The sequence below is a fragment of the Labeo rohita genome, chromosome 10 (genome assembly GCF_022985175.1).
Source record: "Labeo rohita strain BAU-BD-2019 chromosome 10, IGBB_LRoh.1.0, whole genome shotgun sequence".
Classification (NCBI taxonomy): Eukaryota; Metazoa; Chordata; class Actinopteri; order Cypriniformes; family Cyprinidae; genus Labeo; species Labeo rohita.
Window position 1 is genome coordinate 17,596,155 of NC_066878.1, and position 25,600 is coordinate 17,621,754.

General features: G+C 34.4%; 1 protein-coding gene across 1 annotated transcript in view; it reads right to left on the reverse strand.

The window, feature by feature from the left end:
* Positions 1 to 1,510: 1,510 nt before the first annotated feature.
* The window catches only part of ugcg (UDP-glucose ceramide glucosyltransferase), a 34,222-nt gene continuing 10,132 nt past the window's right edge, over positions 1,511 to 25,600 (reverse strand). Inside the window, exons 3-9 of the mRNA XM_051120897.1 lie at positions 12,097 to 12,199; positions 9,592 to 9,693; positions 9,291 to 9,403; positions 8,592 to 8,770; positions 6,895 to 6,981; positions 5,350 to 5,536; positions 1,511 to 5,082 (exon numbers count right to left, since the gene is read on the reverse strand). Of these exons, the coding sequence (XP_050976854.1) occupies positions 4,912 to 5,082; positions 5,350 to 5,536; positions 6,895 to 6,981; positions 8,592 to 8,770; positions 9,291 to 9,403; positions 9,592 to 9,693; positions 12,097 to 12,199 (942 nt within the window). The 3' untranslated portion in view covers positions 1,511 to 4,911. The remainder of the gene's footprint in view (positions 5,083 to 5,349; positions 5,537 to 6,894; positions 6,982 to 8,591; positions 8,771 to 9,290; positions 9,404 to 9,591; positions 9,694 to 12,096; positions 12,200 to 25,600) is intronic.

The following is a 25,600-nucleotide window of genomic DNA, read 5'->3' on the forward strand; positions in this document are numbered from 1 at the left end:
GAGATAAAATATGTAATTAACCTTTATTTTTTTTTATACTGTGGCATATTTTTGATAATAATAAATGTTTCTTGTGACACAAAATACTGGAGTAAAGATGCTGAAAATACTTTGATTTTTGACACAGCAATTTTAAAATACATTTACAGAGAAAAGTGTTATTGTAAACTGTACACAATATTACTTTTTTACTGTAGGTTTGATCAAATAAATACAGCCTTAGTAAACACAAGACTTTGTTTTTTTTTCTAAAACATTTGAAAAAAATCGTACTTATTGCGAACTTCTGAGCAGTAATTTATTTTTTAATGCAAGTTGATTATTATCAGTGCAAAGCTGTTCTGAATGGTTTTCCATTACATTGCTAGTGTTGTTTTGAGTGGTTACTAGGTGGTTGCTTGCTAGTCAACGTCTCTCGGATATTGTTTTCTCTAGAAATGGCTTGAGTCTCTCCTTCAGTGTAACTCTGAGGCAACAGTCAGAGCTGGGTAGTAACTGACTAAATGTAACCTGGATTACATAGTAGTACAAGCACTCATAATTAGAGTAGATTACATATTATAATGCTCATAATCAGATTGCAGTTACTTCCTAATCAATGACATGATTTACATGATCACACAATGGCAGTAAATTATTCAGAATTTATTGATTCTCCATTTTTTTCCCTACTAAAAATCCTACGGTGTGTCGTACTATTTAGCTTTGATTATATTCACAATACAGAATGGTCATGTAATAAATGTCTGAACACTCTTTAGCAAGCACAGCTAAAACAGTGGACACAATAGTGTCCATAAAATGAATTTTCTTCTAACTTCAAATGATATACAAGTATCAAAGTCATGCCTAAATCCAGTGGATGATTTTGCATTTTACAGTTTCAGACATGTGATGTGGTGCATGAATGGTAGCACAGGAAGTCAGAAAGAGGGGCAGGGTGCAGACTTCCATGACTTTGAAAGAAACCATTGTCTTGCTAATGCATCAAACCACAAACTACTAAAACCCGAAAAGCAACAAGGATCACACACACAACACATTACAGCTGAGGAAACACACACTTCTATTGCTTGATAAAGCTTTAATTTATCTGTAATGACACAGTTTCCAGCTGTGGATTACGCATTCAGCATCAAGAGTACAGTACACAACATCTACAAAAATAACACAAATGTTCAAAATCCGAAGTCTGTCCAGCCATACCTTTACACTGCGGAAAAAACGAACAAAACTCGTATAGGGAATAACAAAAATGTACAACTTGATGATAAATTAAGCCTTAGGAAGCAGTGTACGTAATGGATATCAACCAAACTTCATAAATAGACTGTACATGTTCTTTAAAAAATAAAAAATAAAATAAAAGCACATAAAAGCGGTGGATCACAACTAGACTTTTTTTCTAATCTGACTGATGACCGTATGGTAAACACGAAGCAGTAGTTTCTTGCTCGCCAATGCTTAAAAAAGATCATTTAAATGAGATGCAGTCATGTTAAATGCACAGGATATGACACTTAAAACTCAAATTAGCTTCGTCTCAAGACATTTTTAGACCGTCTAGGCAGCTCGCTACCATATTCTTTCAGATCCTGTAAATGCATCCCAATACGGTTGATGCAGACTGAATTTCTCAACCGGTTTCGAATATCCACACGGCACCATACAGGTCACCAGTCGTTCACAAAACGTTCATCTGACAAACATACAACTGTACACTTATGGGAAAAAAAAAAAAAGTCCAGTTCCCCACAGAATGTGACGATAATACAATCCTTTCAGAATTGACTTATCAAAAAAGGCAATATTTTTGCAAACACGCTCTCAGCAGCATTCTCTCACAGCCACACGAAGAGGGGAAAAGTCTAAAGGGGAAATATACAGTGCATTGTAGACTTTTCGTAAATGAGGTGAAGTTTTTTTTTGACACAATATTTCACATATATAACATGTATAAGCAGACACGGTTGAAAGTCAAAAAGAGGAACTTGAAGAGCAGTTGCAGAAAAAGCCAGCTTTCCCCTTCCCTAAATAAAATGTTAAAAGTTTCTGTTGTGGTGTTTCAAATTGACCTCAGTCACATGTTCATGCAAAGGTGCATTCGGTTTTACCAGTGGTGAAGAATTACAACACATCGGGCCTTTTTCAAAAACAGATGAATTTGCCAGTCATTCATAAAAACATTCTTAAGTAATGACCTTTACTGAAACCATTCAGTGTTCTAAGTTCAATCATTTATGCCAGAATGGTTAACTAATTGTTCAATCTAATGCAACTATTTTAATGCAAGAATTCATGAAATTGATGCAGCAATTTACGAAAGAATTATTGGAATAATTCACAAAACCTCATTTGCATAATCTGCACACTTAACTGAATAATTCATAAAACCTTTAATTGAATATTTAGTAAAACCAATTCCAATACTAGAATTATTCAATGTACACTACCAGTCAAAAGATTTTTAATGCTTTTAAAGTAGTCTCTTCTGCTCACCAAGCCTGCATTTATTTGATTTAAAGTACAGCAAAACCAGTAAAATTGTGAAATATTTTTACTATTTTACTATAACTGTTTTCTATTTGATTATATTTTAAAATGTAATTTATTCCTGTGATCAAAGCTACATTTTCAGCATCATTACTAAAGTCACATGACCCTTCAGAAATCAGTCTAATATGCTGATTTGCTGTTCAAGAAACATCACCACCATTTCAGGTTCCTTTGATGAATAGAAAGATCCAAAGATCATCATTTATCTGAAATAAAAAGTTTTGTAATATTATACACTATACCATTTAGTTTTGAGTCAAAGAAATGATAGAAATTAATACTTTTATTTAGCAAGGATGTTTTAAACTGGTCAAACGTGATGATAAGGACATTTATAATGTTAAAAAAATATTAGAACATTAGAATGATTTCTGAAGGATCATGTGATAAGTAATGATGCTAAAAATTCAGCTCTGGAATCACAGGAATAAATTACATTTTAAAAAATATTCAAATAGAAAAGAGTTATTTTAAATAGTAAAAATATTTCAAATTTTTACAGTTTTTTCTGTACCTTGGATCAAATAATTGCAGGCTTGGTGAGCAGAAGAGACATCTTTCAAAAACATCTGGTAGTGTAATGGTTTCACAAACTAATTCCATATAGTTTACGTAAGAATGTTTTTTGCAAAAACTGTTTGTGTATAATGAATGAGGCCCACTGAGGTATGATCAATGTGTAACGGTCAACAAAATCTGAAATGTTTATTATAACTGGACATAGAGCTTGCTTTTGTTTCACAGCCCTAATGTATATGATTATTGCTAATTGATTGATCCCTAACTGTTAATACTTCAAAATGCCATGTTACAAACAAATGGCGTTTATTTTGTGGCCTCATGCACAAAACACAAATTTATTTCCAATGGTCAGCCCAAAAGTGCTCTAATTTCAGATTAGAAATAATAAACCAGAACAAAAACACAAACCATGGAGGGTTGGCTTCGGGTGAAAACAGCATTTAGTACTTCATAACTGGCAGCTGATGGAATTTCTGAATCAAATGTTATGGGTTGAAACAATACTGCCAGTGCTGGCGTGGGTTCTTCACCATCAGCGCCATGGTTTATGAACGCATAGAGTCAAGAAATGAGGAAAATGCAGAAAGTGCTGGCAAAAACAGAAACAAGCAGTTCCTCAAGAAACAACCGCGGGAAAAAAAGGGAAGATGGAGAAGAATGTCAATTGTTTCGTGAACACTGTTTGACTGTAAGAGTATATATACGTTATTGGAAAATGAGCAGAGCCAAAAAGCTCACTGTGCGACTAATATTTTGAAATGTATCAGTGTAAATGCATGCACTCATGCCAAATTGTTTCAAGTAACTTTAACTTCTCAAACTCATTGCGTAACCAGAATTTGGTTTAATGGACAACTGAAATGGCATCGGATGAAATGTTTGGACAATTATGCATTTAAAATCCAGTCAAACATCAGGAAAATACTGACAGCTTCTCAAACAAAACAGCGGCAGGGCAGGAAATGTGTTTTAGCAAACCCTGATCCTGGTACGAGAGCGGCTACCGCAGAGAACGAAGCACGGGAAGATAGAAGACCTTGAAGAAAAGCCGTTAAAGATGCCAAAATAAAACCGCTTGCTCTTCAAATGGCACTAAGACATGCGTTTAAATCTGCAGGGTTCATGGTGAGGAGTAAACCTTGCGCTCGAATACTGCAGGGAGAATGCAAAGAAGTCGTTTTAAGATTGATCGACCACAATTCCCTATGAATAACCTCTACAGAAGATATTGCTCTGTCCAGTAAACATAAAATGGACCTGAGTGGATCCGTTTTCGAGCTAAGTCCCAAAATGTATAAAATATGGCAAGAGTGCTGTATGTTGAGAGCAACACTGATAAGCAAGTGATCCATTCATGCGCTAGTGCCATTATAACAGGCTTCAGTCATTTTCCGGCCCACTATTATCGTTAAAAACTGTACCGCTCATCCAAACTCATTATAAAATGGACATGTCACGAAACACAGTTGTTAAACCACCACTAAACATGTTGCGAGGACTTTTAAAAAAAAACAAACAAAAAAACTAGATACGTTTTTATCAAGGTTACTGAGGCCGAAGTGCCTCCTCGCCAAGTTCTTCTCCCATTCATAACTTTTGGCTCATCTAGAACAAGGTCTCGATTATCAAGAGACCGCACAGGAAAACAAAACAAAAAGCACCGAGGACATAAATAATCTATTTGCTAAAGTCACAGGTTAAAAACTATCAGAAGTTGGAATAAAACCCAAATGAAACAAAAATTGCAGTTTGTTTGTCCATCTGCGCCCACGTCTTCTTGCAGTTCTGTGTCCATGTTCACACCAGCGCATAGTCCGAGGCACACGGTGCCATTTAAACATCCAAGATTTCCTCCGCCGTGCCTCCGCAACGCAATCGGTAGCGTCCCGCCCTCCAGCTGATGGTGGGGTCCCAAAGAGCAGACAAGAAAATCTGAATTGTCATGGACTCCCTGATGAACCAGGCCACTGCGTAGTCCAGCTTGGAGAAGGATGGAGGACCGCCCTTTGAGGAAAAGGAGTAGAATTAGAACAATAATCGACAAACATCTGATTATAGAATTTCCTCAGAGAGTTGATTGGAGGTCAAGGAAGAAACAGCCAATGTTTCCTCAGAAATGTGATATTTCAAAGAAGAATGAGGGTGGGATTGGATTTAAACCTAGAATGAAATTGGGCTAGGCTTGATTTTATCGTTTGGGAATTGATTGGATCGTCAAAAATGGTTTTCGGAACAAAGCCGAATGCAAATTTGCTGTTTGCTGTGTCTTACCTGTACTCCTCTCAGCTGGATGTAATCCGAAATGAACCAGGCCAGGCAATGGCACAGGAAAAACACCATGATGTCCCAGCGGAAAACATGGTGGGCGGCCCAACCGATGACAAGACTGGCCACGAAGCACTCGGAGATGGGCTCGATGATGGTGGCCGGCAGCATGTTGATTCTGAGCTTGGCCCACCTATTAAGAGCAGATAACAGTTAGATGTTTAGGAGAAACTCTGTAGTTTTTTGCAGCACAAAATGGGAAATGGTACCATCAAGCCACAAGACAACATCATGTCTTATAGCAGGATAGCTTATTCTGATAAACATCATTTAAATAAAGATGGACAAAATCTATACAAGAAATGCGAAGATGCAATTAAAAGGCAGGAATCTATGGAAGTCCATTTCCACCACTGAATAAAAAAATAAAAGTAATTGCTTTAAAGACTTTTTATCTCACAATTCTGACTTTTTCTGGCAACTGCGAATTTACAACCCATAATTCTGACTTTTTTTCTCAGAATTGTGATATAAACTCAATTCAGACTTTTTTCCTCAGAATTGTGAGATATAAACGTGTAATTCTTAGAAATGAAGTCAGAATTGCGAGATATAAACTCACAATTCTCTAAAAATTATGAAAAAAAAAAAAAAAAGTTATCCCACAATTCTGACTTTATTTCTCAGAATTTTGAGTTTATATTAACCAATTCTGAGAAAAAAAGAATTCTGGAATTCTCGGAATTCTGAGTTTATTTCTCGGAATTACGAGTATTTCTGAGAATTGCAACTTTATTTCTCAGAATTTTGAGAAAAAAAGTCAATTGCGAGTCTGAAAAAAGGTTTTTAAATTGCAATTTTGACTTTATTTCTCAGAATTGCGACTTTATTTCTTGGAATTGCGATGTTATTTCTCGGAATTGTGACTTTATTTCTCAGAATTGTGACTATTTCTTGGAATTCTGAGCAAAAACAAAAGTCTTTAGACTTTATTTCTTGCAATTTTGAGTTTATATTAAACAATTCTGAGAAAAAAAGAACTCTGGAATCCTCGGAATTCTGACTTTTTTCTCGGAATTGCGACTATTTCTAAGAATTGCAACTTTATTTCTCAGAATTCTGAAAAAAAAGGTCAGAATTGCGAGTCTGTATCACAATTGTGAGAAAAAAAAGAATCCCAAGTTTTTAAATTGCAATTTTGACTTTATTCTCAGAACTGCGACTTTATATCTTGGAATTGCGACATTATTTCTTGGAATTGTGACTTTATTTCTCAGAATTCTGAGGAAAAAAAATTCAGAATCTCAAGTTTTTATTTTGCAATTCTGACTTTATTTCTTGCAGTTATGAGTTTATATCACTATATTATATCATTTTTCTTTTTTTAATTCGGACATGGACTTCCATAGGAATACATCTGCAACACTATCAGAAAATTGCAAACAGCAACACAAATAACCCAGTCTCATCACTGCACCGGAGGTGGCCCCATCAGGAAAACAGATTGGCTTCACTACCGAACATGAAAAGCTGATTGAACAACTGCCGTACCTGATCATGCGAGACTGGAATTGTGCAATGGAGTACGAGCCAGAATTCTGCATGGCTACCTGTGTTGCCATGGAAAATTTCCATCCTCTGCAAGAGAAACACCACATCATTGAACTGGCAAATAAAGGACATTTCAGCCGAGGCTGAGAGATGCGATTCTGAACACACATTAAAGGAATATTTGGTTCATTTGGTCATGATTTATTCACTCTCATGTTGCTCCACACCCATATGAACTAGAGATGATCCTTTCCACATAATTTGTCAAGCTTGAAATAGACAGTACATTACATTTTTGTATACAAAAAAATAAACGACATACTAAATGCTATTGTATGAAAAGATGAAATATAACAAATGATATCTCGTATTAAAGTATGAGTAGAAAACGTGAAAGATTTACGCTATTTAAAAAATCCACATCGTTTTATACATAATTTGGACTATGGGGGGCACCATTATTTCGAATACGTGAAATGGTTGCACTCGGTGAGCTACTGCCACTACCTGCTGCTATTTTTCAGCAAAACAACTCGGAAAATACTGATACAATGATCACACTGTGCGGCTTTTGGTTGTAATTTTCAGACGAAGGGCAACAAGAGAAGTGATGTAAGTCTCCACTGCTTTCCTAGCGATAAGAAGAGGAGAAAAGATGCCTAAGGACGAATAAAACTTCCTAAAGCCCTGCGTCTTTGTTCTCTCCACTTCAGCCATGATGCCTTTGAGGCTTTTGGTAGACCACAACTACTGAAAGACCTTACAAACTGCAGAGACAAGAAACGCTAGATGCCATCCTGACAGGATATAAACATACAGACGCTTGTCATGACGCCGCAGCCACTGAAGGAGTTTCTCAGTGCGGATTTCACTCGATATTCAGAGACGTTTAGACTCCTTGTGGGAAAAAAAACAATGGTAAGGCATTTGGTTTAAAGGAGAACAAAAATTTACAAATAATTTACCCCCATTTAAACTGTATTTTTTAAAAATGAAAATAACTGATCGTTACGCTAGATAAGACCCTTCTTCCTCGGCATTCTGGATCCTTTAAAGCTTAAAGGAAGTTTAAACTCGGGGCACCATATCAGTCCATTATATGGAGAAAAATACAGAAATATTGTCCTCAAAAAACAATTTCTTTACAACTGAAGAAAGACAGACATGAACATCTTGGATGACAAGGGGGTGAATTATATGTGAATCTTTGTTTTGGAAATGGACTTCACCTTTAAGCCTACGCTTATATCCAGTAGCTATGGCATTGTATCAGTATTTCACGTTCTGAATTGTGTTGTAGTAAAAATAGCAACAGGTAGCACCAGTAGCCCACCGAGCGCAACCATTTGACACCATCAAAACAATGGCACCTAAGCCCAAAATATATATAACAATGTTGATTTTTTTAAATAACAAATCTTTCATGGGTTTTCTACTACGCATTTCAATAAGAGACATCATTTATGTTATATTAAGCCATACAAGTCTTAATACCCTTCACTTTAATTGTATGGAAAAAGAGCGGTGTGAACATTCTGCTAAATATCTCCTTTTGTGTTTCAAAGAAGAAATAAAGCCAGAGTTTTGGAACAACATTAGAGTGAGTGAAAAACAATTCTAGTTTATTTACTCCTTTAAAGAAAATGAAATGGACTGTGATTTCAAAAGTATTTAAATATTTAATCAGTTTGGCGAACCTGTCTGCGATGGCCTTGGCCATGAAGTAATCTTCAGCGATGTACTGAGCGAATGCAATCAGCCCACCGGCCTGGTCCAGGATGTCCTTCCTCATGAGACACGACATCCCCGTGACGCACTTGATTCCCGTTACATTGGCCGAGATGTAGGAGCGAGGATGTGACGTTCCAAAATAAACCTGCAGGATTTCACACGGGACAGTGTTTACACTTCACATAATTAATCTCGAAAGATTTGACGCATTAACAGTCGCATTGCGCGCGTAAACACTCCTGCCAATTATTTATTAGCGGAGCTGTCAGTTTAACATGCTAATATATTGACTTGTAAGTCTGTTTTGTAACGTCTATTTAATTTAATGGCTCATCTACCACAACAGCGTAACATTTATTTGACTGAGAGACGATTAGTGATTGGAGCTTTAAAAAAAAACTTCATGAATAAATCAATATTGCCAGCAGTTAATGAATTTTAATACTGCACTGATTTAGCATAAGAGCTTTCATAAAGTTCAGAGGAACTACACCATATGGTGTCCCATTTCAAGTTTGGAGTCTCTACTAGCAACAAAGCACAATAAGCAATGACATGTTCACAAGCATCTAATAAAAAGTTTTCCAGAGCCAAATCCAGATGACAAATGTCTTCAACACTGTCCTGATAAAGCATTCGGAAGGTCAATAGTGAAGGCTGCTGACCTGCTCCAATGTGGCGGCAAATCCTTGTCTGTCCGCCACGTAAGGAAGGCCGTGAACCAGTCCCACCTTCTCCGTCATCTGATTAGCCATATCAGTCAGAGTGTCTGGCTTCACTGTTGAATATTAAAACATGATGACCACGGACAGTTGTTCAAAGGTCAGTCTCACGAAAACACACCCTGCTCATTTTCCATTATGCTTTTTACAAGACTAAAAGAACTGCATCTTTATAATTCACTGAAACACTATAACAATCTGAAAAATCTGATGTTTATAGTTTTAGATGATAATGTGGGCTTACCTCGAATGCCACTGTCACAGATCCAGACGAGTTCGTACCTTGCTCCTTCATAAGCTGGCATTAAGTTATTTATTTTTGGATTGATGCCAACTTTTTTACCGCCTAGAACAAGATAAAGAGAAAAAAAAAAGTCAATAATAATTTCCATTTGGGCTGTAAATGATTGCATCACGCCATCTGAAAATTTGGACTTGGTTACAGATGTTTTCAGAGTGGAATGACATGAATAATAATATTCCAGATACTGAAATATTAGATAATTAGATAATTATTAGAAAACATATGAAATATTCTCTTTTGGACCAATCTTGTTATAAGAGGGAATACATTTTACATAAACTGACTGATACACAGTCTACATGAATAATGTTTTTTTTTTTAATATATATATATATTTTTTTGCATTTCACACAATCTCCATCCATGTTCTCATCTAGAGATCATAACCCATATCAGTGCTATTATTCATATACTATTATAGTATTTATAAATATTATGAAATAGATTTTATATTTTCAGTTTACTTTTTAATTTTATTGTTTTGTTTTAACTTCAATTTAGCTTTAATTTATTTTATTTATTAATTTATTTTAAATTCAGTTTTAGTACTTTAACATATTTTATTTCAGGTAATTGCCAAAGGCAACATTTCTAACTGTCACTTGCAATATTTCTATTTATTTAAAATAATGTGAAACGTGAAACTGGAGTGAATTACGTTCATACTGTTGCCTCTCAAATTATAATAAAAACTATGACTGGAAATTAAAATTTCACATTGACAGAAGTCATATTTAAAGATGATAATAATAATAATAATAATAATAATAATAATAATAAATAAAAATCAAGATTATGTATTAGATTAATGCAGTATATTTGACTGAATTTGACTTGAAATTAAAATGCAATATTTAAATAATAATAATAATAATAATAGTAGTAGTAGTAGTAATCATCATCAACAACATATTCAATTAAAATGCATATTGATAGAAGTCATATTTAAAGATAATAGTAGTAATAATAATAATAATAATAATAATAATAATAATAATTAATTATTATTATTATTTTATATCTAAATTATTATTATAACAACTACATTATATAATATACAAATATAAATATTATCATCATCATTATCATCATAAAATATAATTAATAAAATAAAAAAATCATGATTATATTAGATTAATGCAGCATATTTGATTAAAATGCACACATTTAAATAATAATAATAATAATAATAATAATAATAATAATAATAATAAGTTGTAGTAATCATCGTCATCAACATCATCTAATAATTAATAATAATAATAACAATAATAATAATAATAATAAAGAAAGAATTAAAGGTATTAACAATAATCTAATAATTAATAATAATAATGATGAAAAAAAGATAACATTTTAATGATAATAATCTAATTAATAGTAATAATAATAATAATTATAACATTAATAAAATAATATTAATTATTATTATTACAATTATATAACATTTATCATCATTAAATATTATTATTATTTAAATATAAATGCATGATTATATTAGATTAATGCAGTATATCTGATTAAAGAATTAGACTTGAAATTAAAATGCACATCTTAAATCTTTAAATTATCTTTTAAAGATGATAATAATAATAATAATAATAATAATAATAATAATAATAATTATTATTATTATTATCTTTGAATTGTATTATTAATTAAATCAAAATGCAAGGTTATATATTAGATTAAGGCAGTATGTTTGATTAAATAATCTGACTTGAAATTGAAATGCACACAGAATTTTTCAGATTAAATAAATCAATCTTTTTCCAGAATTCCAGATTAGATTGATCAAGCAATTACATAAAATGTAACAGGTCTAGCGTCCATCAATAAAGCAGATCCTCTTTAAATCCCCTTTAGAGATGTGAATAAGGTCACACGAAGATGTTTATTTGTGGACCGAACGCCTAAAGATCATATGGCGACTGGGCCTCCGACGGCACTAATGCACGCTTTTCCACCGTCTGATTGGCTGGTCGTGTAAACGACTCTGAGATGTGTAAAGCAACACAACCTCGCCGACATTAAATGTTTTCTAACATGTCTTCAGCTTGATACGCAGCAGCGGATGACATCTCTAGGACAGCCTGTCTCCCCCGACTGTTTGTGTGGTAACAGACTGGCTAAAGGCAGCGGGGCGGATAACAGGACCCCAGAGAGACACCCGCTCCAGTCACCAGCTGTTCCTAATGAGCAAGAATCAATATCCACTCCAAGAGCTACATTTGCATATACACAGCTGAGTTGTGGCGCACACGCGGGTCGCCGCGTTCCTCTTAAGGGACTCCCTTATTTCCCTGCACACGACTAAACAAAACTGTCACACACGGCAGAATCCATGAGGGACGAGAGACGCACCTCAGCACAACACTGCCTGAGTTTGCTCTGCTATTGGCTTCATTTTACATGCAAACAGACAGATTATAATCAAATGCTTACCTATAAATAACCTGGCGTCAACATTGGGATATTTGCCCAGCAGTTTTTTACACACATCAATGGCTGGATCGTCATGGTCTTGGACACACAGAAGAATTTCATACTGTGAAAAAAAAGCAGAAACAATTTTGAGCAACTTGGTCTGTTTGTCAAACAGAACGCATCATTTATTCTGGCACAATGATACACTTACGGTTTCTAAGATGCGATTCAAGCTCTATACCTGTTTATAATTGTGAGGAAGACATGTTGAGGTCAAAATGGCCAAATATTGACTGCTGATACAATTAATGGAGGCTATATGATGGAAAAACATTTATATACAGCCTTATGAAATACGTTTTATTATTTTCTAAATTCAGTTTTTTCCGTTTTAATTTTGCTCGATGTTTTAATGGGTACATTTTATTAATCAAAAAGCATGTCGAATTAATTGAAATAATAAAAGTTGTTCATGAGTCCCTTGTTTGGTCCTGAACAGTTAAACTGCCTGCTGTTCTTCAGAAAAATCTTTCAGGTCCCACAAATTCTTTGGTTTTCCAGCATTTTTGTGTATTTGAACCCTTTCCAACAATGACTGTATGATTTTGAGATCCATCTTTTCACACTGAGGACAACTGAGAGACTCATATACAACTATTACAGAAGGTTCAAATGCTCACTGATGCATCAGAAAGAAACACGATGCATTAAGTTAGTCGGGGGGTGAAAACTTTTGAACAGAATGAAGATGTGTACATTTTTCTTATTTTGCCAAAATATCATGTTGTTTTCATTTAATACTGCCCTTCAGAAGCTACAGAAGATACTTACATGTTTCCCAGAAGACAAAATAAGTTAAATTTACCCTGATCTTCAAATTCAAAGAGTTTTCACCCCCCAACTCTTAATGCATCGTGTTTCCTTCTGAAGCATTAGTGAGTGTTTGAACCCTGCTGTAATAGTTGTAATAGTCCCTCAGTTGTCCTCAGTGTGAAAAGATGGATCTAAAAATCATACAGTCATTGATGGAAAGGGTTTAAATACACAAAAATGCTGAAAAACCAAAGAATTTGTGGGACCTGAAGGATTTTTCTGAAGAACAGCAGGCAGTTTAACTGTTCAGGACAAACAAGGGACTCATGAACAACTATTACTAAACAAAAAAAACACAGCTGTGGATAATTATTTAGGTAACAACACAGTATTAAGAATCCATCAAGGGGTCCTTTTTATAAACTCAACTATTATTTTCTCTTGTGGACTATATGTAAACATCTTTTATGTAAATATAAATATCTTATTCAGGTCAGTACTAAAAAAAACAAAAAAACAACATGCATTATATGATCCCTCTTATTTTGGTAAAATAATTGACATTTTGTAGATTCTGCAAGGTGTATGTAAACTTTTGACCTCAACTGTATACACTGCAAATTGTGAGACAGTGGAAAAAAGTTAAATAATAGAAATTAAGCAAAAACAAGATAATTACAATAAATTATTAATTAAAACAAACCAACAAAGAGTGACTATTTGCACCCAGATTCAATTAGCACTGGTTATCAGTAGCCGATTGACAGAGGCCTGTTGTGATTCATCTTAGCCATAAATTTGATACTGTGTGTAGTAGTACGCTATAAAAGTTGCATATTAACAGCATTATCTGCCACTACATGTATGACTCTGCCAAAGTAGCATTTCAGGGCATTTTGGTGTCCATTATCTGGCTAACCGAGAGTAGTCAACGTATATCTATCAAAATAAGTCAGCTAGAGAGTGAGCATGCAAATATACATGTTGGGGTAAAATTAGGGAAGAATGCGGGATTAGAGGGGTGATATATGTTGCCCCTTTAATATAGGTAACAACAGGTAATGTGTTAAATGCACTTAATGTGCCAAATACAGTTTTTTTTCTTAATGTAATTTTTCTTCATGGCAGTTTTAGTACATTTAGAACATTATTTGCATTTTGCATTTAAAATAACTTGCATTTTTAAGAAAATGCAAATGATGTGCAGCAAAAAATTGGATAAATATATAATATCTAACAATGTATTATATAAAATACATTATGTATTATATATTACATAATATGATATCCATTATGTAATATTATATTAGAATTATGAAATAGATTTTTTGTGTGGAAATCAATTAAAATGTACTTTGTTTACATATTTCCCAGATGATATGCACAAATGCTTCTCACTGCACATACAACTTGAATACACATTTTATATGATTAATGTTTTTATGAAAATGAATATTGTTTTTAATTTCTCAATCCATTCAGATGTTTTTGAGGCATAAACAACCATCTTAACGTTATAAAAACAAAAACAGGCTCATTAAAAACATTTTTATGAAATAAAAAGTGGTTTGACAATTTTTTTAAAAAGAAAAAATATGCAGTAAAGCAGTTAAAATATTACAAATATTTGAGAAATGTTTGTAAATCAAAGTCACGTGGCACACGTGGAGACTGTGTGTCAAAAAAAAAAAAAAAAAAAAAAAAAAAAAAAAAAAATCGATAAAATCTCCTAAAATCAGATAAACTGACATGACAAAGTGAAGTCAGGCTGTCGTAAAAATGTCATATGGCCCGATTCTTAAACGTATAAAATAAGTAATTTTTTTAAATAATAAAACATCATAAAAATTTGGAAAAAAAAAAAAAAAAAAAAAAACACCTTGAAACTGAAAATATATTTAAAAAAAAATAAAAACAATATAATCATATGCAAATTGGTATAACCAACTAAGAATATTCATTAAAAAAAAATTATTTAAAAAAAAAAAAAACAACTTTCCCCATTCGTTTACTTTTTAGTCCATAATCTAAAAAGAATAGACTAATGAAACTCAAAATAGTAACAGATGCTGGGGTGCAAACAGCATCTGCTAAAAATATAACAAAAAAGGCATAAAGGAGTTGAATATGTCCCCTATAAATCATCAGAAAATTCAAAGGAGCCACAAAGCTGCTGGGAAAAAAGTCACTCGATTTTCTATTGATCTCTGAGCTCACAACACTGAACTTCCAGCACTCTATTGAATCGAGCGGCAAAGAAAGCGTGGCAGGCCACATAACAAAAGGCTTTCAGGGAAGGCTGTTTGAGGCTTGGAGTCGCACCAGGGCCAAAGTGAGAAAGAACAGGCCTGCGCTCCGACAAGAGACACCCGTTCCCCTCCAGCCACCTCATAATACTCCATAGCCACCATGTTGCCATGGCTATGGCGCGGGACACAGGGGACCAAAGACAAAGGCCCTTTTCTGTGCTCTTGGAGATGCGTGTATGCGACAGTAACCCCGAGCGGGGTAATAGTGCTGCGCTGAAAGACTGGGAGGCTCTCGTACAATCATTCGCAGATGCGTCTGGGAACAGCCCCTCCAATTTACATCCAGCGCAAGCCACCAGGAGCAGCTCTGATGAACTGTGCCGAGATCAGCCCGTCACGAATGGGGGAGCATCATAGACTAAACATGGGGTTGTGAAATAATGCAACAGATGAATACTAGCGTGAGAGAGAGGTGAACTGGAAAGCAAGGGGAAATCCAAGTGTGCATCATTCATCTTAGATCTCATTACATTTGTGTGTCGAAAATGGCAAAATAGGAAATGCTTGTGTTTAGGGATGTTAAATTATATAAATTAGAACCATTACAACAAATGCAGTTCATACAGCTTTGATTAGGTTATTATTATTAAGTCATAAACAACTAAAAATTAATTTAAAAAAAACCTTCAAACATATATTTTGGATTAAAAAATGTGTCAATTGTACATTCAATGTTTTAAATAAAAATAACTTTGTATAACTATCAAGTAATATTGAATTTTAAAGCAATTAAATTACATTTTTGTTTAAAAAGATATAATTAAAGTTATATGTAATCAATCCACATGCAACTGGCATTAAGGGGTGACCAATTATCGGCGCAGATATTAAGCATTTTTATGGTTATTGGTATCATTTTCAAAACCGATTTGCCAATAAAATAACTTCAAAGCAATTTTAAAACATTTTTGTCAGAGCCCTTGTTCTTAATTTTAACATTAATTTTCATTTTTACAACAGACGTATATATCGGTTTAAAATATCGGTAAAACAACTTAAAAGAACTAAAGTAACTAAAAGTCAATAAAATAACTTAAAAGCATTTACAGAAAGTGTTTGTCAAAGCCCTTGCTATTCTTAATTTTAACATTAATTTTCATTTCTACACCAGACATATATATATCGGTTTAAAACATCGGTAAAATAAAAGTACTAAATTAACTAAAAGGCAATAAAGAAAGTTTTTTTGTCAAAGCCCTTGTTATTCTTAATTTTGACATTAATTTTAATTTTTACACCAGACATGAATATCGGTTCAAAATATCGGTTATCGGCCTAATCAATCTGTAATAAAAGGTATTGTATCGGCCCTGAAAAACACATATCGGTCGACCCCTAACTGTCACATGCATTTTAAACTAAATTTTTTTTAAATACCTTTAAATACCTGCAATAAGGTTTCGACCAGTGTGGTGCGGTAAAGCAACATTGTAATTCAGTCCTCCAATATACAATCCAATAGAAGAACAAAGAAATGAAGCAGAACCGGTAGAGTGTGGGAAAGTTGTACAAAACTACAAATAAAATGCTGTCATGTGTAAAAGCCTCGATTTACTCAAAGTTCTTTTTCATTCACCACATAGCCAGATACATGATGAAACATTTATTTACGAGGGGAAACATAATTAAACTTGACTTGACTGAAGTTTTACTGCTTCCAAGTTCAAGGACTTTTTATTTTAATGCATTTTTAAAGTTTAAATTACATTAAATGTCAATAAAGAAAATGAAAAATAAATATAAAATAAAACAAATGACCCACTAACACTAGCACTCTATTCTATTTCTATTATCTGCTAGTTTTCTTTTTAATTATTAAAAAAAAAAAAAAAAAAAAAATACTTCTAACACTTGCAGACTCTATTTCTATTCTAACTACTTGTTTTCTTTCAATTAAAAAATAAAAAATGGACCCCTAAAACTAGTGTACTCTTTTTCTATTCTTTCGTCTTTTTTGTTTATTAAAAAAATGACCCCTAACAGTAGCTTTCACTGTTCTTTCTCTATTCTTTTTCTATTCTAATTGTTTTCGTTTGTTTATTATTAAAAACGTTGCTAGGTGTACTGCGTTAGACTAACCAGGGCTTGTCACTACACTTACATATTATTTCTCTTTTGTTGATTTGATTGTTTCTGCTGTCCTCATTTGTACGTTGTTATGGATAAAAGCATCTGCTAAATGACTGAATGTAAACATAAATGAACTGAATTAGTGAAATGAGTCTGTTCATTTACTTCTGTTGAAATAGCCTTTAAATTAGCTTGGGCAAATGAGGAGATAAATGAGGTTAAACAAATGCATGTCCACAGATATAAAAACACAACTATAGATCCACAACATTGCCACAACATTGCAATGACGGAAGTTTGGTTATCAGATAACACTGCAACTGCTTAGCTGTGCTACAATATCACAATCAAACACAAAACTAGTGATAAAAGCGAGGAGACCAATGCTCCTAAAGTCACCAACAGCCATTTTCCTGACCTCCACTGTCTGTTACAATCAGTGTTTCTCACTTTAAAACCCCCAGAGCTGATGTCCCTCTTAGAATTATACATTTAGAGGCCTGGACATCTATTCCAGGAAATTTAGATGCCAAGAAAAACACTTATTTCCGTCTCTTAAAGGAAGCTGATGTTCAGCTGATGCCAAATGGGGAGTGACATACCAGACAACAATATACTGTAGGTTAGGTGTGTCTTTTCAAAAGAACACACAGACCAAACAAACACTGAACTAGGCAAACCACCATGACACACAGTGATTCTGACTACTGCAATGCAAAATGAAACCGCCGCTCAAATCAGCAGCGTGATGATAAAAGCTACTGCAAATATGTTGTTCTTCCTAGAGAAAATAAACATGTTCTTGAATATCCATGTTAAGGCACACTAATGTTAAACAGCTCTCTGTTATATTAGCATGGGAATAGATTGTTTTTTTAAGAACAAAGAGCAGATGGCATTAATCAGCACGTAAGCACGAAAGCCAGAAATAATCTCTGATTATAGGTTAACCAAACTCAAAATGAGCTGGTTACCACAAAAACTTAAAATTACTATTCAAGCTGCACATTTAGCATTGCTCGTTAGTTTGTCGAGGGTGAGATTTTAAATGTGATAAATCTGAACGGCTCTTAACAGTTGAACATCTGGCCCTCATGACATCCAGATCACATTCCACTGTTTTGTGCGTCATTTGTTGAATTCCTGGGAGCCTGAGCTGATCGAGACATTTACTAATATTCAGATGATATGCTTTCTAAACCACTGTGGTATTCACCTAGATTCACTGTGGCGACTTGGGCAAAAAAAAATTCAACAATTGAACTGTGTGGTATGTGTTAATCGGAACTGAGGGTGATACTTATATTGGTAGCTGAAAGCATAAACAGTCATAACCTGGCAAAATATTTCATGAACAAAAGGATAAACTGCATACATGTATTTGTCACTGGTTGATGTCCAAATGACTAAATTACTAAATGTGATAAGTTAACTCATAAGTCACACAAGTATATTTGTAGCAATAGCCAACAATACACCGTATGGGTCAAAATTAGCAATTTTTATTTTATGCCAAAAATCAGTAGTATCATTAGTAAGATCATGTTCCATGAAGACATTTTGTAAATTTCCTACCGAAAGCATATCAGAAATTAATTTTTGATTAGTATTATGCATTGCTAAGAACTTTTGGACAATTTTATCAATACAATGGAAAGCTTATATATTTAGATATACATATTTTACTGGGGGGTGAAAACTTTTGAACAGAATGAAGATGTGTATATGTCTCTTATTTTGCCTAAATATCATATTTATTTCATTTAGTACAGCCCTTCAGAGGCTACTGAAGATAGTTACATGTTTCCCAGAAGACAAAATAAGTCAAATTTACCCTGATCTTCAAATTCCAAAAGTTTTCACCCCCTGCTCTCAATATATTGTTTCCTTCTGGAGCATCAGTGAGTGTTTGAACCTTCTGTAATAGTTGTAATAGTCCCTCAGTTGTCCTCAGTATGAAAAGACGGATCTCAAAGTCATACAGACATTGTTGGAAAGGGTTCAAATTCACGAAAATGCTGGAAAACCGAAGAATTTGTGGGACCTGAAGGATTTTTCTCAAGAAAAGCAGGCAGTTTAACTGTTCAGGACAAGCAAGAGACTCATGAACAACTATCACTAATAAAAAAAAACAAAAAAAAAAAAAAAAAAAAAAAAACACAGCTGTCGATCATTCAGGTAACAACACAGTATTAAGAATCAAGTGTGTGTAAACTTTTGAACCGGTTCATTTTTATAAATTCAACTATTATTTTCTCTTGTGGACTATATGTAAACATCTTTTATATGACATATCTTATTCAGGTCAGTACTAAATAAACAATAACATGCATTTTGTATGACCCCTCCTATTTTGGTAAAATAATTAACATTTTTAATGATTCTGTAAACCTTTGACCTCAACTGTAACTAATGTTAACAAATGAAACCTTATTGTAAAGTCTTAGCAATATCTGTAACAAATACTTGTGGAAAATTGATATTGTTTTTTTATTTACTTTTTTTTTCCACAGACATTTTCATTTTTATGCATTTGAAAATACACTGAGAAAAAAATGAGGTTGAAACAATTTTCACTTGAAAATCGCCAGTAAATTTCACAAATAAAAACAAGTAGAAATTTGATGATGGTTAAGTTAAATCAGCTTATTTTAATGAAAAGAAAGTCATCTGTTTTTGGCCAGACTGAGTTGGTGGTGGTGGTTGATGAACAGTAAAAAAAAAAAAAAAAAAAAATTGTACAAGAATGAACACATGCTGAAAAAGAGGAACAACTGCCCTAGAGCTGCAGACATATTCAGACAGATACAATCTCATGGACTAAAGCTCAAAGTATGTGTCTTGACAAATCCATCATCCACAGAAGTCAAAAATAAATATGCAAATTGCAGCTCCGTGGAACGCCAGCAATGCCCAGGAATTAAGTCAGGAAAAAACATGCTGTGAAAGAGGCTGTTGGCATATCTATTGAAAGCAATTCATTATTTTTTCATTTTAATATTTTGTGTAAATAAATAAATAAATTTAAAAAATAATTCAAAATTAATTTTGGCATCACATCATAATGTACAGTATAAAATATGAGCATAAAGAATTTCATTAGTAGTTAGCTTTTCCTCAGATTCACTTTAAGCTTGCGTTAGATTTACTTCTGTCATCATCTAAACGGAAAAATAGGGGAAATTATCATGCATAAATATTCAACATTGTGCAATATCAAAAAGTGTAAGCTAATAATAGCAACATATTATGCTACTCAGTTCTGCTTTAGCTAAACCAAGGAGAAAAGGTTCCAAACGGCACAAACTGTCTGAAACATCAGGAGCACAGATAATGAACAAGTTAATGGAACATGACTTATCCAATCAGATCAAAGGAACTATAAGTTGAATGCAAAACATCTGATTGGTTGTGATTGTGTGGCATCACTGGTATTTTCACGTGCAGTGCAGACAGGGAAATCGCTTGGTTTGGAATCTGGTTAAGATGAAAATGATTTAAAAGGGAGATTGATAATTAGATCTGATTCTTTCATAGAAGATGCTTTAAAATGGAATGCTCCTAAAGAGGGGAACTTCTTCTCCAAACCAACAAGGAGTGGCAGCTGGAGAAGGAAATCAACATCTGTGCAGCTCAAACAGCTGTGAGATGGAAAATAGAGCAGAATGTCCCATCTGCAGAGCTGCACGTCTGAATGCACCACTGCAGAAATAATGCACCCCGTCATCTCGCTTCACACACATCACACGCCCCGAATCCCTTGAGCGGAGCAGAGGAAGAGCAACGGAGGTTCATCCACCTCCATCAACACTACAATCTGCATTAAACTGTAGAATGAACTATTGAAACCTCAACCTTAATACACTTGTGACTCATTGTGAAAGTCTCCAGGTTATGCTGAAGACCTCAGGAAACAATGAATCATCACTTAGGTTTCTTTATTCATGTCACTTTGGTTTCTTTATTCATATATAAAAATAATGTGGAACTTGACTCATTTACAAAGTCAACTTCCACATTCCACTTCATGGGATGAAGTTCAGCAGAGTCTGATGTAAAAACATGTTAAAAATGCCCCAAAACTGACCCAAGTGCAAAGATTTGCGATAGTGTTTCTGTTTTTAAATTTACACAGCTTTAGATATTAAAAATAATGCAGTGTCCAGCATTTTTACTGTAATATAATAAAGGTCCAATGTGAAAATCCGTTAAAGACTAACCCAGAAAACCCAGCTGATTGAGTTACATCATTTGCAACATACTTGATTATTTTTAAATACTTGGTAAAGACTGATTCATTTCAGAGTTGGTCTAAAACTTTTTAATTTTCTTAAAGAAACAGTTCAACCAAAAATAAAAATTCTGTCATTAAGTACTTACCCACGTGTCGTTCCAAACCTGTAAGACCTTCACTATTCTTTGAAACACAAATTAAGATATTTTTGATGAAATATGAGAGCTTTTTGCAATGCAGCTGACAAGTTCAATGCCTAGAAAGGTGGTAAGAACAGAATAAATTACTGAAAAAGTCGTTATTTTTGTTTCGTTATAGCTTTATAATAATACAGTTGAACCACTGCTGTCACATGGACTATTTTAATGATGTCCTTACTACCTTTCTGGGCCTTGAATGTGTCAGTTGCATTGGTGTCTATTCAGGCTCAGAATGGATTTCATCAAAAATATCTTAATCGTGTTCTGAATATGAATGAAGGTTTTAAAGGTTTAAAACAACATGAGGGTTTGCGGTCACTGTTATATTAGACTGCAGATTAGATTCAGGTTCATACAAACAAATGCAGTGCATATCTAATAGCATTACTAGCAATCTTTTTTTTTTACTACAGTATAAACACGAGATTGAGGGGACTGGACTTTCTGTTCAGAGTCACGGAATTTGCATATTATACGCCAGATAAATTTCATTTTTAATTTAGGAGCTCTGACAGATGGCTTACAACAGAGCGCAATCATCCAACGGTAAATGGGTTATTTCGCAAAGCAGCCACACCTGGAAAAGCTCCTCATTAGAAAAGCATCAGTGATTTGATCAAAAGCTTTGTGCTCAAGTCACGATGCAAAATAGAAACACTGTAATTAGACGGTGGCAGTGCTCAGCAATAAAGATAAGTACGTATTATCAGGGGACGCACCCTGCGTGTTTCCATCACGTCTGCTGTAACCTCTTCATTACCGTCGAACACAGTCGCCACCTTTAGCAAATCCTGAACCTCATGAATCATGACAAGAACATATCCAGGTCTTATTTCGTCCCCAAAGTATGTATATTTCATTTAAACAAAATTAAGCCTCTACTAATTTTACTATTACATAAGGTTCAAACGGTCACTGATGCTCCAGAAGACAACATGAGCCATTAAGAGCCAGGGGGTGAAAACTATTTGAATTTGAAGATCAGGGTAAATTTATCTTTTGTCATCTTCTGGGAAACAAGTATCTTCTGTAGCCTCTGAAGGGCAGTACTAAATGTAAAAAAAAATAAAATAAAAAAAATAAAAATAAAAATATACACATCTTCATTATGTTCAAAAGTTTTCACTCCCGGCTCTTAATGCATTGTGTTTCCTTCTCAAGCATCAGTGAGCATCTGAACCCTCCCTGAATCCCTCAGCTGTCCTCATTGTGAAAAGATGGATCTCAAAATCATGTAGTCAGTGTTGGAAAGGGTTCAAATACACAAAAAAGCCAAAATACCACATAATTTGTGAGACCTGAAGAATTTTTCTGAAGAACAGCAGGCAGTTTAACTGTTCGGGACAAACAAGGGACTCATTAACAACTATCACTAAACAAAAAAACACAGCTGTGGATCATTTAGGTAACAACACAGTATTAAGAATCAAGCGCATGTAAACTTTTGAACAGGGAACCATTATTTTCAGTTGTGGACCATATGCAAACATCTTTTATGTGAAATATCTTATTCAGGCCAATACTAAATAAAAAATAACATGCAATTAGTATGATCCCTCTTATTTCGGTCAAATAAACATTTAGCAGATTCTGCAAGGTGCATGGAAACTTTTGACCTCAACTGTAAATGCAGTCTTGGTGAGCAAAAGAGACTTCTTTTTAAAACATTACAAAATTGCAATAATATCCAACATTATTAATGTGATTAAAATATTGCCCTGAAATGATGACAAAAGGCTAAAAGCCTTATTTTTGCATAATTATGGGGTAAAATGTGCCCTGGACATGTTTTGTATGTACCTTAAGGTACAGTTTTACCTTTCAAAACGCTCAGGCCTAAATATTTGGGACGGGCTTTGGATACATACATTTGCCAGGAAAATGTGAACATCCATTCAAATATCCGATAAGACTCTCCAGTCAGTGCCTTAAGAATGTCAGACAGGAACATTCCGTAAACCGAGAACATACACTTTATTTACATAAAAGCAAAGCATGCGGTACTTCTGGGAATTTTGTTTTGTTTTGTTTCATCCTTGTATCATCATCTCCTGCTTTCTATGTTGGTGGCCTGCTACAATTCAGGCCTCTGTTTTTTAAAACATCCCAGCAACGCTGTCTGACTCTAGCCACAAGCAAGAAAGATCTGCAGCAAACATAAACCAAGCCGCACATGACGCATAAATGACAGCAATGCGGGAAACAGCAGCAGTGTTTAACAGATAAATGCCATCACGCCTACCCAAGGATTATAGCATCTCAATCATCAGGGCGCAAAGAGCGACCCACCAACACCTGGTGGGCTAATCACGTTTTTTTCCATAAACATGATGAGAATTTAAACGCATATCTCTCATGACCACTTTGACGCAACACCACAGACTCTACAGGAAGTCCCACATATGCCACCTATCAAGTACACATGTAGTGTTGCGAAAGTTGTGAATTGGAGCACAGTTTCACCACATTGATGAAATATTTGCAACCTAAAAACTAGGGCAGCTAAGAAACGCAGTATCTTGACACTGAACTACTTTTAGTTCAATCTAAAACAGAAAGAATTGGTTCTAACTCTACAGTATGTTTAGTCTTAAGACTTAAGATATTCACAGAACTCACAGAAATGAATCAAACACAGGTTGCATGTTCAACAATGGAAAGACTTAACTAAGCTGTGTCAAATGTTAAAAAACTAAATCAGACTACTCAGATTGTGCTTCATGAATTAAGACAGTCCTTAAAAGGTCACAATCTCACGCAAACCTGACAAAAGGCCATGCCAGTGGTTGACAGGATGTGTGAGAGAGCAGGTGTTGGTAAAGGCTAAAAAAACAGAAATGATATAAATACAATAACGTACAGTATATTCTAGGGGGTGCCTCCTAATATTTGATGAGAAAAAGCTTGGTCGACCAAAATTTTATCTGTTGCAGGAAAAAAAAACAAAAAAAAACACAGTTTGCGACTGGCAGCTCGTTAACGGCTGGTCTATGTGGTAATGTAGTAGATCGGGCAGGACATCCAAACGCTCAACTATCAATCATCAACCTCAAATATGGCTATCACCTAAAATGTGTACATAGTAGCAACTTTACATTGCCGCTCAATCTAATGGTAACATAGTAAACTATGCGCTACTGAAGTGTCTGTGCAGAGTTTGGAAGCTGAATAAGAGCACGCTTACTACATGACAGGAGGAGGCACCGGTGCGGCCACTTGCTCTTAAAATACTCTATTTCTGGTCATAAAGATGAGAGTAATACATCTTTCGAATCTGTCAAGACTCTGTTTATTTGTGTGCACTCACAATAACAACGAAAAGTTGTGCTTTTGTAAAATAATTCAAGCAAACAGGATGCGCTTTCTGCCGTCTTGTAGTAAGGTCAGGCGCAAAAATAACTGCCCTTTTCCATGCCTTCTTTAAGTGGTAATTAATCACTGAGCGTCTTTAGTAAATCTTGACAGTACTATTTTAATGCCAAAAGACAGTTTGTGCTGGCGCAAGCTTTTAATAAATCTGGCAACCTATCATTGTCTTTTAGTTTTAAAAAAGCTATTAAAGGGATAGTTCACCCAAAAATGATAATTTGACGTTTATTTGCTTAGCCCCAGGGCATTTAAGATGTAGGTGACTTTGTTTCTTCAGTAGAACACAAATTAAGATTTTTAACTTAAACCGTTGCAGTCGGCTTTGAGAGTCAAAAAAACATACAGACAAATCAAATTAAACCCTGCGGCTCGTGACGATACATTGAGTTCTTAAGACATGAAACAATCAGTCTGTGTAAGAAACTGAACAGTGTTTATATCATTTTTGACCTCTTATCCACCACAATGTCCAACTGTCTTGAGCACGTTCACAACAGCTGGTGCGTGACACGTCAACGTGCTCTCAC